The 13,471-nt window shown below is 60.4% G+C and overlaps 1 protein-coding gene across 1 annotated transcript in view; it reads left to right on the forward strand.

Moving 5' to 3' along the window:
• The first annotated feature begins 1,659 nt into the window (after positions 1 to 1,659).
• The window catches only part of FBRSL1 (fibrosin like 1), a 75,951-nt gene continuing 64,139 nt past the window's right edge, over positions 1,660 to 13,471 (forward strand). Inside the window, 1 exon segment of the mRNA XM_055322167.1 lies at positions 1,660 to 2,067. Within this exon segment, the coding sequence (XP_055178142.1) occupies positions 1,789 to 2,067 (279 nt within the window). The 5' untranslated portion in view covers positions 1,660 to 1,788.

Consider the following 13,471-nt stretch of genomic DNA (forward strand, 5'->3'; position numbering starts at 1 on the left):
TGGCCCAGGGCACGATCCTGGAGACCCGGGATCGAATCCCACGTCGGGCTCCCGGTGCATGGAGCCTGCTTCTCCCTCTGCCTGTGTCTCTGCCTCTCTCTCTCTCTCTGTGACTATCATAAATAAATAAAAATCCAAACAAAACAAAACAAAACCTGGAATGGAAGAGGTGGAGGGGAACACTGCCCCCCACCCTGGGGAGGCTAGGAGAGGGCTAGGGAGGGCTCAGAGACCAGAGAGCCTCACTGAAGGGAGGGGCCGGGACCTAAGAGCCCCATCCCTTTGTCCAGAAGTTTGTAGAGTTGCCTTCCCAACTGCTACCAGGGACAGCCTGGTGAACAGGGCACCCAAGCCAGGCACCTCTCTGCCCCCCCACCCATGGGGGTCTTTGGCCCTGGCAGGGTGACACAGACTCAAAGCTCAAGTCTCTATATGGGGGGACCCTCCAGCACGTCTTCCTGCCCTAGTGCCTTTGCGTGGGCCATGCTCTCTGCAGGGAGGCATGGTTCCCCAGTTCTGTGCCCGCCAGCTCCTCCTCATCCTGCAGGTCTGAGCTCAGACCCTCCTTCAGGGGCATCCTGGGTCTACCCCAAACTCACTATGACGCCTCCCTATTCAGTTTGCTTCATGGTATCATCAGACATTGTTATTTGGCTACGCGATCGTGCTGTCTTCCACTACAGCACCACGAACCTGGACGAACCTGGACGCAGACGGCCCCTCCTGACTCCAGACAATCTCCTGTTGCTGAATGAGGAAGTTCACCCTTGGATCTAGCTTTCAACCCTCCAGCTGCCCCTTCTCGTTCAGCTTTTCTGGAGCGTTGCTGGGGACTGAGCCCTGGAGCCCAAGCGGCTGCCTGCAAGCAAACCAGGCAGCCCTGGGTCTCTGCGAAGGTGTGTTCTGGGGTCTGGAGCGGCTGGACAGCTGAGAGCCCCGCGGGAGGCCCACCTGCAGGGCAGGGGCCGGGGGCACGCGGACACACCTTAGACCGCGGTGCGGGTGGAGCGGAAGTGAGCGTGCCCCTTCGCCCACGCGTCCGATGCGACTGAAGGAGGGCAGAGACTCCTGGATGCGCCGCGCGCCTCCCGCGTGGAGCGGCCCCAGCACAGGTGCGGGCTGGGCGGCGGGGAGACGCGCGGCTCCCGGAGCTCCCCGGGGGGCGGAGCCTGCAGGCCGCGCGCAGGGGGCGGGGCCCAGCGAGCCGGAGGCGGGGCCTCGGCGGGGCGTGCTCGGCGGCGGGCCGGGGGGCGGGGCCGGGGGCGGGGCCGGGGCGGGGCGCGCCCGAGGGGCGGGGCCGGGGGCGGGGCGCGCCCGAGGGGCGGGGCGGGGCCGGGGCGGGGCTTCGCCGCACGCAGCGCCACTTCCTCTGGCGCTGGCTGCCGGGCGGAAGTACGTCAGTTGTTATCGGCTCCGGGCGCCGCCACTGCCGCCGTCGCCGTCTCAGCTAGAGCCCGAGCCTCCGGGCCGCGGCGCCTCAGCCCGGGCCCCGCCCGCCGCCGTCGCCGCCCGCAGCGCATGAGGCGCGCCCCCGGGGCCGCGGCCGAGGGCCGCTGAGCGCAGGCCGCCCCGCCGATGCGCGCAGCCGCCCGCGTCGGGGCTCCCAGGCCGCGGCGGGCCCAGGGCTGAGGGAGCCCGCGCGGCATGTCCGGCCCGGCCCGCCGCTCGCCGCCGCCCAGGGCCGGAGCCCGCGCGGCTCGCAGCGAGCCCGGCGGTGCCGCGTAGCGCAGCGGCAGGGGCAGCGGGAGCGCGGGGGCCCGACGCGCGGCTGCAAGGTCACTGCGCACCATGGAGGCCAAGGTCCGCCAGAGCCGGCGCTCGCGCGCGCAGAGGGACCGCGGCCGGCGCCGGGAGGCCGCTCGCGATGGCCGAGAGCAGAGCGCGTCGTCGGGCGACGAGGCCGAGCCCGGGCCCGGCAAGGAGAACGCGGGGCTGCCCCGCGCGCCCCCACCCCGCGCCGCCGCCGCGCGCCCCCCGCGCCGCCGCCGCCGCGAGTCCAGCTCGCAGGAGGAGGAGGTCATCGACGGCTTCGCCATCGCCAGTTTCAGCACGCTCGAGGCCCTGGAGGTAGGTGCGGCGGCCGCCGCGGGCTGCCGGCGGGGGGGGGGGTCTCCGGACGGCGCCGCTGGACGCGGCAGGGGCGGGGGCGCAGTGGGCACCCGGAGGCTCGTCTTGTTGCCCTTCCGGAGGTGCCCGTGTAGGCCGGGCCGGGGCTGGGCGGCATCAGAGCCCCGTCCTGAGGCTGCCTCACCGCTGCCTGGTCTGGCCGAGGTGTCCCGGGTGGTGTCTGCTGCGCAAGCACCGCCCCTCTTGCATGAACCCAGGTGAGTGGACGAGGAAGTGGGTACCGGCGCTCAGATTTGGCAGGTTGGGTGGCTGGGGCGCCGCGGCCCCCCAGAACTGTGCAGGAACGCCGGCCAGACCCCATAGTCCTGCTGGCGCCCGCCGGCTTGCCCCCCCTCCAGGGTCGCCTGCATCGCTCACCGGGGCAGCCACCATCTGCTGGGTTTGGGGGTCCCAGAGGTTGCCCGGCTAACAGCCCCCCTTCCTTTTCCTGGGGCTTGGGATCCCTGGTTAGAGGCCAAGCTCTGGGGATGGGGAAGTGCCTACGTGCAGGTCCCCACTGTGCACCCCCTCCTGAAGGAGAGCAGGGCTAGGTGCTGGTGGCCCAGGGGCAGGTAGATGCATAGAAGTGGGGCACTTAGCCGCCACCCAGCCCTCCACCGCAGCCCGGTCTTCTGTGTGTACACTTGGGGGGCCCAGTTGGCTTCCAGTCCGAGGGCTCGCCAGCTGAGACACTTGGGGCATGGGGAGGCGTGGATAAGTTCTGCACTGCAGCCACTGAGACTGGTTCCTCCAGCCACCCTCCACCTGTGTGCCTGCCCTGCACCCTGCACATCCTCTTGTGTCACCATGTTAGCCTCTTGATGTTCTGCTGCCTCGGGCTCTCTGGACCTGCCGTCCCCTCTGCCGAGGTTGCTTGCAACCTCCGTGTCTCAGCGCAGATGTTACTCAGGCCCTCCTCAGTGACCTGAAGCAGGACCCGCACCCACCCATCTCCTGCTTTCCTTTCTGTCAGTGACCACTCTCCCTGAAGCCATCTAGTGATTCACGCTCTCTTTTGGCTCTCTCCCCGGCAAAACTTGTAAGCTGGAAGAGAGCGGGCACCATGTCTGTCTTGTGTGCTCTGTGAGGTCCCCATGCCCCATACATGTTTGTGGAGTGACCAAGTGGGAGGAGAAACTACTGTTGGGGAAGGCTGTGCCAGAAGTCACTGCAGTCCTGCTGAAGTAAGCTGTAGAACGCATGTGCTGCAGCAGCTTCAGTGCACTCCTCTGGCATCGGGGACACTCAGGAGGGCAGTCTTGGGCTCGGGGGCTTCTGCAGGCTCCCAGCAGCCCCATCAGATCATAGTGAGACTGAGTCTGCTCTCTGCCTGGTGTTCACACAGCCAAGTCACCATGCACCTTTTTCTGCACTACTGAGCCAGGGAGGGATTGACCTGCCCGGGAAAGTACGGGACTTCTATAGCAGTCATAATTTCTAGATTGGTTGACTCGTTTTTTGCTGAAGTATAATGGTTTTCCCCAGAGTTCAGATAATTCATTGGGACATTGAGTGCCAGCATGCAGTGAACGTGTACCCGACCAGGCACTGTTCTGACTCTGGTTGTCCTCAGACTCCACTGTACAGATGGGGACACTGAGGCCCAGTGCCATGAATGTCAAGGCCCCAGCCTACCCAGTATCAGCTCTGCCAGGGCTGCCATGGCACAGGGATGTAAACTGCTGCCATCCCCCAGGGCATAAACAACCAGTGTTAGGTGTCGACCTGCTCAGAAGGTTTGAAGAGTGCCACTGTCCAAGAGTCCTCCTTACCTTTGTCCTGAGGATGCAGCCTGCCCCGTCCCCCATGCCCCAGGCAGGCCCCTGACCCCACTCTTCCAGCACCTCCTTGTGCACCTTCCTGTGTTTTCTCCTAAGGGAAGACGAGTCCCTTCCTTGGGTGGCTAAGAGGACCCCAGGCCACCTCTGTGCGGTGCTGTGGACACATGCATGTGACAGTGGTGGTGTTGATGGAGGAGGGGGCTTCCAGGTCTGGCCGGGCTCCCAGTGTGTACAAGGCCCTGGGGATGGAGTTGCCTCCATGGAGTTTTGGGTTGGACAGCTAGCGCTCAGCATCTGAGTTGGGGGTGTGTCCCATGGGCTGGGCACGGGTTGCACATCAGAGCCCTGGTCCTCCCATCAGTTTTCTAACTGTTCAACAGAGTGGGAACAGTGAGCAGGTGGCAGTGGGACAGAGGTTCTGTGATTTGGGCGGGGGGGGGACGGGGGACGACAGGGGCTGTCTTTCCTGTGACACCACTGTCTCCAGAGGTAATGGGAAGGCCCTTAAGGGGCAGGCCAGGGCAGAACTGAGGTCCTCTGACAGGGTCCTCCTGATCCTTCCTAATGGCAGAGGGACCCATCAGGCCATAGGTCAGGTTGTGCTAGCCCCTGGGTCCTCTGGGAGATCTGCTTTGCAGGCAAGAGCCTGGTGAGCCCAGCAGGCCTACTGTGCGCCTCCCAGCACTTCCCCTCAGGGTGTCTGTATGCCTGTGTACCAGTCTTTCCCCTCCATGCTCTATGTAGTGCCTACCTCTTGAGAGAGTGTGTGCTACTAGTACCCAGTGGAAACCACCCTTCTGGTTTGGCATCTGTTTGATTCTTTGCTAATTTGCTTCAGAACAGCAAGACGCTTTGAGCTGGTTCAAAGATCCGTATCAGAGAAAAGATACATCCTGAAAAAATATTGAGTTCTGGCCTTGACCTTCAGTAACTAACTGCCTTGGCCAGAGTATGCTATGCACGTATGTTTACTAGAGAGAAAGGGTTATTTCCCACCTCCATACGTGTGTCTAGGAGGCAAGTATCCAGGAGTAAAAAGTGAGAAGGAAGACACCCAAATTGTAGACACGGTAATCGGTGGCTTCCTTTTTCTAATTCTTTTTCCCACAATGACCGGTATGTGTTGCTTTGATAATCCATACAATAGGTTTCTGAAACTAGATGCAAGCTGCTGTGCCCAGCTGTGCTGGGAAACCTGCCCTGGCCTCCCCACGACCACATCAGCCAGTGAATGCTGTGTGGGCCGCCCAGCTTCTGATGCTGTCTGGGCATGTGCTGGGCATTTCTGCTGGAAGTAACCGAGTTCCCTCAGTCTTAAGATGCCGGGGCTGGGCTGGGGCCTTGTGGCAGGCGGTGGAGGCTACTCGAGTCCTGGTGGGAGGTGACCATATGGAGGGGGCCAGAACTCCCCCCTCCCCCCGGGCCCATGCAGGGCACTCAGTGGTAGTGATTTCTCTGCAAGCTGGTGTTCAGTGTCCCCCTGAGCAAGGGGCACGCGATCATGCTAGGTCTGGTTGCTAGGGCCAGGAGTGTGGGGGGCTCAGGATGTGGCCCCATTGTCCATGTGCAAGAGCCTGCATTGTTGGTCCCACCTGTGGGGACCTTGATCAGGGGCTGTATGTGTGCCCAGCCCAGCCCTCCCATGAGGGGGACAGAGCAGTGTCCATGCCTACCAGCCAGAACACCTACTTCAGGTTGCCTGCTACACTCCAGATGGGAGACTGAGACTTGAGAGTGGGAGCACTTGCCTGCCTTCATGGCATGGAGGACGGCCCCAGGGCTAGGCTGCCTAGGCTGCACAGCAGTATATCTGCTCCCCCATTGCCCTGAGGGCTACTGCTGTGGGGGAGGCTGCTCCCTCCAAGGGGGACCCCTCAGGTCGGTGAAAGCAAAGCCATCACACAGCCTCCTTTGCCCCCTTGCCTGGGCAGCAGCAGTTTGCTAACAGTGAAGTAGGAGCCTGGACTGGGCTCCTGCTGTGCGGGTCAGCACCTTCCTGAGGGAAGATGTGTCGTGGGAACAGTGGTGACATTGACAGCTGCTGCTCAGGGCGCTGTCCTCACGTGCCCACTCAGTAGATGAGGAAACAAGCTCAGGGGGTGGGGGGCAGAGTTCTCATCTGGGATCCACACACCACAGCACTAGAGGACAGAAATCTCATGAGTCTTCACCCAAATGTCAGTCACGTCTTCTGGATGCTCTTTGGGAAGAATCGGGGCTTGAGAAGAGGGGACGGTGGTCTCTATAGCATCTAAAGGGATGGTCTTCCCTTTGCTGCCCTGGGCCAGCTGTCTGACCTCTGGGGAAAGGCTACCCCTCTGAGCATTGTGGGCATCAGTGACAGTCTGCAGAGCCTGTGGCAACCACGGGCTGGGAGGGGTCTGGTCTGTCACTGTACACCTGTCACGGTGCTAATGCCACGGTGAACACTCACACAGTATGGCACAGCACAGTGGAGGTGGCCATGGTCTTCCCAATGGGTGGTGGCCCTGTGTGTCTGCTGGCCAGCTTGTTGTCCCTGTCCCCTCCGCCCCCTGCAGGGCACAGGTGAGGGTCTCAAGCCCTAGGCCCGTGAGCAGGGGCTGTTTCCTGGGCTCCATCACCCCAGCCCACTCCCTTGCTCCTCTTTGGCTGGGGATCATGTACACAGTACTTGTGGCTTCTGGGCCTCAGTTTCTCTGTCTGTCTTGCCCACACTGTGCCCTAGCATCTGTGATGTGTGGGACTGATGGTGGCAGAGGTAGCAGCCTCAAGTCTCCCCACTCCTACCCTTCTACTAGGGGCCTGGAGGCTATACTCCCCAGTCTGGGCCAGGAGGCACCCCAGTGGCAGGCCACAGCCCTTCTTCCCCCTGCCCCCTCTGAGTTTCTAGACAGTGTCAGGTGCACAGCATGTGTGTGTGTGTGTGTGTGTGTGTGTGTATAAGGTCCATGCCCCAGGTATGTGTGCACATGTGTCCATACACATGTGTAGCTCTCTGTATATGTCTATGCTTTAGACCCCATCTGGGGCAGCAGCTCTGTGGCCTGGACAGAGCAGAGGACAGGCCTGCATGTGGCCCCTTAGTCACACTTGGTGAAACCCCATCCTGGGCCTTGTGCCCTTTCTCCATTGTCCAGGGCCTGCTGCAGGACAGTCCCTTCCCATACATACCTCCAACCCAGTGGGCAGCAAATGCTCATGAATTCACAGAACTGGTCCCTGTCCCCACCACCCCCTTAGCTTCTTGGGCCTGTCACTGTTCTAAACTTGCAGCTTAGTAACCCTGCCTGCAGTGGCCCCCTCCAGGCCCCCCAGCCTCTCACTTCTGTAGCTCCAGCTACATCTAGGTCCCCTCCCTCTCCTCCCACTCCCCCCCACCCTGAGAATCCTCAGACATACACATGGGCACACTTCTGGCCCTTGCTAACTGCTCTCTCCTCTGCCCATAGGACTCTTTCCACAGTGTCAAGGACTCACTCTCTGGTCACATAACTCCCTTCCCCAGCAGGGAGTCCTCCACCCCTGTGTCTGGGCTACCATCAGCCCCTCTTGGCTTGTCCTCTGTTCCTTGTCATGTCTGTGTGTCCCTCTCCCCCCCCCCCCCACCATGAGGACTTGGGCAGTGTGGGTTTACTCGCTGACGTCTCCCCACCTGGTACTGCCTTGTACACGTGCTTGTTTCCAGAGAGAAGCTCCCAGACCTGGGCCTCGGGGGCCTACGGTGGTGTGCTGTTCACATTGATACACGGAGACGCAGTCATCCGTGAGCTGCGGCACCAGGCCTGTTCCTGCTGAGGGTCCATGTGATGGCCCACTAGTCCGCCTCACGCCTCGGTCGCTCTGCCTTCTGATAGGTCGCTGCAGTGTGGTGCCCAGGCACAAGCAGGCTCCCTTCTCAGTTTGGACACTTGCCCAGTGGAGTCTCCAGGTTTCCCATTGGCTGCTGTGGCGTCTGCCAGGAACATAGCATTGTCACTGCTCATCTCCCTTCTTGTTTTGTGGCCTCTGTCAGCACCTCTACCCCCGTCCTTTCCAGGGGGCCTCTCCTGCTTCCCCTGGCCTCAGCACGGCTGTATGTGACCTTTCACGTGGACATGGTGTCCCTCCTGGAAAGTGTCTGGACTGGCACCAGAAGTGAGCAATGGGCCTTACTCGCACCCCTATATGATGATTATCATCCTTCTTTGGACCCGGTGACGTCAAGCTGTCTCTGAATTCCAGGTCATGTTGGCAGTCTTGTGTTAGATTGCTTTGTGGATATTTTAGTTGGGTTTTTAGCCCTGTATTCTTTTTTTTTTTTTTTTAAAGAGATCTTATTTATTTATTCATGATAGACAGAGAGAGAGGGGTAGAGACACAGGCAGAGAGAGAAGCAGGCTCCATACCGGGAGCCCGATGTGGGACTCGATCCCAGGACTCCAGGATCACGCCCTGGACCGAAGGCAGGCGCTAAACCGCTGAGCCACCCAGGGATCCCCTAGCCCTGTATTCTTATATAAAATTAGTCTGAGATTGTCTTGTGTCTGTTGCATGTTCTCTTGTGCTCTGGAACAGTCCGAATGGCACAGGAATCTGTTAGCTCCTCTCCACACTTGGGGTCCTGGTGTTCCAGCTTAATTTGCTGGTGGCCAGTTAGAGACCCCAGTCAGCTCCATTTGTGGCGGGGAGGCAGGCAATGAGTATGGGGTCCGTGGGACCTGCTTCTGGAAGTAGAAGTTAGCAGAGTGCCCCCCCACCCCCACCCCCTAGGCCCCAGCCCTGAGCAGGCTGGTCTGCGACAGTTGCTGCCGAGCAGGGCTACCTGTGAGTTGGCAGGGGGTGAGGCCTTGGGCTCTGTTCGCCTGTATTCTGTTCAGGTGGGCAGTAGCTGCCTTCTGGAGGAAGGACCCTGGAGTCTGGAAGCCACTCCCACCGTGGGCTTGGGCATGTCATATTCTCAGGGAAGCCAGAGTGGCAACAGCTGCACAGCCACTGGACATGGCACCTGCTGGGAGCCACCATCATCCTGGCCTTGACTCCTGTGGTTCACATGCTGTACATGGAGCTCCCAGGGGTGGGGGCTGTGGCCAGCCCTGTTAGGGAACCGGGGGTAAGCCGAGGCACCAGGCTTTTGCTGACTGCCCGAGGTGGAAGTGTAGCTGTGTTCATGGTCACCTGCCCATGCTCCTTTGCTGAGAGCCCCTAGGTGCACCCTCCCAGAAGCCTGGGCAGCCAGACCGTGACCCAGTCAGCGTTCTCCAATGCTGGGTTAGATAACCCTTCCTTTGTGCAGCTTGTGGCATCCCCCTCTTACCTGGACCATTGCTCAGGATGTCTTCTCATTGCTTCTTGTCCACTGGGGCTCAGGCAGTGGTTGCCCCAGGGCAGGGCAGGCTCACATATAGGGGCGCTTTAGGCCTTTAGAAGTGACCAGTGGCTCACAGGGAGTGACTGATCACTGAGCATTTATTGAGTGCCAGTTATGTGCCAGACCCTGTGCCAGCCACCGTGTTGGCTCCATACAGGATGCAGATTGGTAACTAGACTGGCGAGTCCCAGAAAGGAGATTGAAGGCTCGGCATGAGGCTGTGTAGGCTGGGCAGGTACTGGGAGGTGCCCACAGGGATTGGCCCAGGAGGATGGCAAGGCTAGGTGGGACATCTGGACTGAGAGGCCTGCAGAAGGTTGAGGAGGTGACCAGGTTAGGGCCCCAAGGGCACTCGAGGCACTCTCTCCCTTGGGAGCCAGAATCTGAATCCCATGTGGAATTGAATGAATGCCTTGGGGACTCTGGGCAAACATATGATACCTGCTTCCAGCTCCATATGAAGATTATTCTGGTGCCCTGGTTTGCCCAAGTAGCTAAAGAAAGAAAACTCACCAACGAGTTACCAGCCTTATTCAGCTCACAAGGACCCTTGTGTACCGGCTTCTGTTTGAAGCTGCATGTAGGGTAGAGCTGGTTCCGAACCCTGGTACCCAGCCTAGCATGTGTAGACCACCCCTGCCTGTCTTACACAGTGGTTGTGTGTGTGTGTGTGTGCACCATGTGTGGGGCCTGGGGGATGCCTGTGTCCCTGTAGAGGAGGGATCCCCTGGCAGAGAGGCCAGGCTGGCCTGGCGGGGCATATCCATGCCCTCCCCTCACCCTTCCGTGCCCAGCTGTCCAGCTTCGACTCCGCCTAGTGAGGCATTTCAGTGATCCCTGGCTCTGCTTCTTCTGGAGCAGTTGTTTGGGGTGGGTGCTCTCCCTGGACTCTACACAGGGGGCAGGCGCGGCACCACACACACACACTGACCCAACTGCAGGCGCCTATGGGCCCCAGACACGGGAGGGTACTCTGGAGAGAGCAGGGTATCAGGTAGTTACAGGGCGCAGAGCAGCCATCTGGGTGGGGCGCCTGAGTTGCCCCATCGAAGGGCCACCACTGGTACCCCTTTGACAAGGAGGACCCGGAGGCCACAGCCCACTGTGATGTGCAGCGATGCTGAAAGTCAGACCTAGAGCCTCCACATGGCCCCTCGGGATCTGCTCTGACCCCTCACCCCAACCCCGCCAGCCTCTAGCTAATCCTCAGCCACACTGTTGCACCTGCTGTGTGGCTCACACTCAGTACCTGGCTCCACCTGTAGTTCCAGTGGGTCTTTCTCAGGGATTCGTGTAGCCTTGTCTCCTGGATAAAGTGAGGGGCCCCAGTCTGTCACCCATGGAACGAGCTCATGTTCTCCATGGGGCCTGGCCCTGCCCACCCTGTCATCTGGGGCCCTGGGCACTCCTTCCTCAGGCCTTCCCACTGCTGTGCCCACCCCGTCTTCCAGAGCAGGCTCAGGATGCTTCTGAGCCTCCCCCTGCTCCTGGCCAGCTGAAGAGGACAGTGAAGTGAGGGAGCCTAGGCCAGACACCTGGTTAGATCCACTTCTCTTCCTCACCACGTGGCCTCTGGCTCTTCTGGGCCTTACTTTCCTCATCTGGGGAGTGGGGGTGATGAGCTGGAAGTGCCTGCCACCTGCTCCTGTCTCCCTCCTCCTTCCCTTTCCAGTGCTTTTCCCTGAGCTAACCCTGAGGTTGGATCTCAGTCCCCCACCGGAGGACAGCACAGGCCAGGGATGTTTCAGCCACAGTGGGCCTGGCTTCTGGCCTCCCTGGGCAGTCCCCTCCGTGTGTGATAACTGAGCAGCAGCCATGCAGGTCCCAGAGACTGAGGGGGAGCTTGTAGGGCAGTGAGCCTGAGGCCAGCTCTGGCAGTCACAGGCGAGTGTCTGGCATGCCCTCTGGAGCAGTATGGAGCCATACTGGTCCTGCCAGGTGCTCCAGTGCATGGAGCACAGTATAGGGGGGCACTCAGGAGCAGGGGTGCTGAGGGGGAGCTCAGTGAGTGGGCCTGGTGCACAAGGCTAGTTCCAGAAGGTTCTGGGGCAACTGAGGTGTCAGCAAGGCCTTCAGAGGATCGTCTTCGAGGGTGGCATTAGCTTTGGGTAGCCACAGCCTGGTGGGTTGAAGAACCTCTTGGGCAGGATGCCTTACCTTCCATGGAGGGGCAGCAGGTGGGCTGTTTGGGAGGAGTAGATGATGGGGAGTCCACCTGGTGTGGGTATGAGCTTAGGAGGGGACGGGCCAGGGAGGAGGCACCTGGATATGCTCTCAGGCCAGGGCAGGGACCACTGGGTGCAGGTTTCCTGCAGGGACTTTCCAGGGCCAGCTCAGAGTCAGTCTGACTCTGGAACAGCGGTCAGCAGCAGGTGTCAGAGGCACCCTAGGCTTTGTTGCACCTGGACATGGGCTCTCTCATCCCACTCTGCTGCCATCCTGCCCTCAGCTCTCTGTGACTCTAGGGGAGGTTGTCGAGATAGGGGAGAAGTGCTGCTGTGGTTCACAGGACCCCCCCTCTCCTGTTTCTCTGTCACTTCCCCATCGTTAGCACTACACTTCCCACACCCAGGGAGCCCTCTTGGTCCCAGACAGATTAGGATAGTTGGTCAACTGTGGGGTGGGGGTGGGGGTGTCCCAGTTGCTGGTGGGCAGTGGACAAGCTGCCTCCTTCCTAGCTGGGTTGGGAGAGGTGGTCCCTGCCCTCTGGGTTGGAGCTTGGTAGGTCATAGCACAAAGGGTAGGTAGAGCATGGGGCTGGGTTTTACTCAGGGGTGAGCTGGGGTGAAGTTTGAGTCAAATCTTACAGGTGAAGGAGAGTGAGCCACATAGATACCAGGGTAGAGGGAGCCACTGTGCCAAGGCCCTGGGGCAGATGGGTGCAGAAGGGCTTCCAGGTGGGTGATGACGGCCTGTCAGGTGAGCTGTAAGTGGAATTTGGCCTGAGCTTCTGGAACAGGGAGAGCTGTTGACAGAACCGTCAGCCTGCAAGGTCTGCTGGGGGCTCCTGTGTCCCAGAGGTTCTGGGAGACAGGCAGCCCCAGCCATGCAACAGGGAGGTAAGGTCAGGTGGGCCAGTCCTTCCACCCGACCAAGGAAGTGCCCATGCTTGGCAGTGAGGGGCAGGTTTTATGTGACCTGGGAAGCTCAGGCCCAGGTCCTGGGGGAGAGGCCCCCTTGCTTCCAGGAGTGAAGAGGATACCCACCTGGCTGGAGGGGTGTAGCCATGCCTTTGCCTGCAGAATCTGGGAGCCTGGAAAGGTCAGATCCATGTTAGACCATGAAGCCTCAGCCCTCAGTGAGAATCTGAATCTGGGTTTGCCAGTTCTAATTACTTTTATCTCTGCACGGTTTACTGAAGTGCCATTAGAGATCTTAACTGGTGATGCTAAAAATAACCCCATGAAATTGCTACAGGAAAACGTAATCATTGATTTCATGGCATCGTCAGATCCCCCTTTTGGTCTGTGGAGGATCCAGGGGCCTGGCTGCTACTGGGGTGCTGGGGGCTTCACTGTGGGGGCACTACTTCAGGCCTCAAGGGTCATGGGCTGCAGCGCTTGGCCATGCCCCCTCTGTAGGGCCACCCTGTGTGTAGGCATGGGTGCTAGGGTGTGCCTGGCCACATCTGGTGGGTCTGCAAGCAGACAGCAGCTCGAGGATACAGCCCGGCCCTGGACTGCTGGAGCTTGTCCTGGCTCACCCCAAACCACTGCTGCAGCCTCAGTGGGTCCTCCAGTTCTGTAGGCACACCGAGTATCCTGAGAGTCAGACACCAGCCCCCCGCTCACCTGGCCTCCCTCCCTGGGGGTTCTGCCCAGAGAGTCTCTGCCTGCAGACCTGCCCTGGCTCTTGGCTCTGCCTTGCCAGAACACTCACCACAGTCTGGGCGTAGCTGCTGCCCCATCTACAGATAAGGAACCCTACCCAGAGGCCCCACAATCCAGGCAGAGCCGTGATTGGGACTCAGGGCCAGCATTCCCACTGCTGGCTCAGTGGGGGCAGAACTGTGGCAGTGTGTGCCTGAGCTTGGGTGAGCCTCTGGAACTGGCCCAAGCTCACATGGGGTCAGCATAACAGGTGAAGGCCAGCCCCAGTCCTGGTGTACCAGGAAAGGGCCAGCCAGACATGTCCCAGCAATGTCCCATGGCAGGATTTGCTGAGTCCTGTGACCAAGAGCCTCTTGGGTGCACAGTATAGGGGTCTGCTCTGTGAAGCCCAGGGACTCCTGGAGTCATTCTCAGGCAGTAGCTGA

This window comes from Nyctereutes procyonoides, unplaced genomic scaffold (genome assembly GCF_905146905.1).
Source record: "Nyctereutes procyonoides isolate TBG_1078 unplaced genomic scaffold, NYPRO_anot_genome, whole genome shotgun sequence".
In the NCBI taxonomy this organism is placed as follows: Eukaryota; Metazoa; Chordata; class Mammalia; order Carnivora; family Canidae; genus Nyctereutes; species Nyctereutes procyonoides.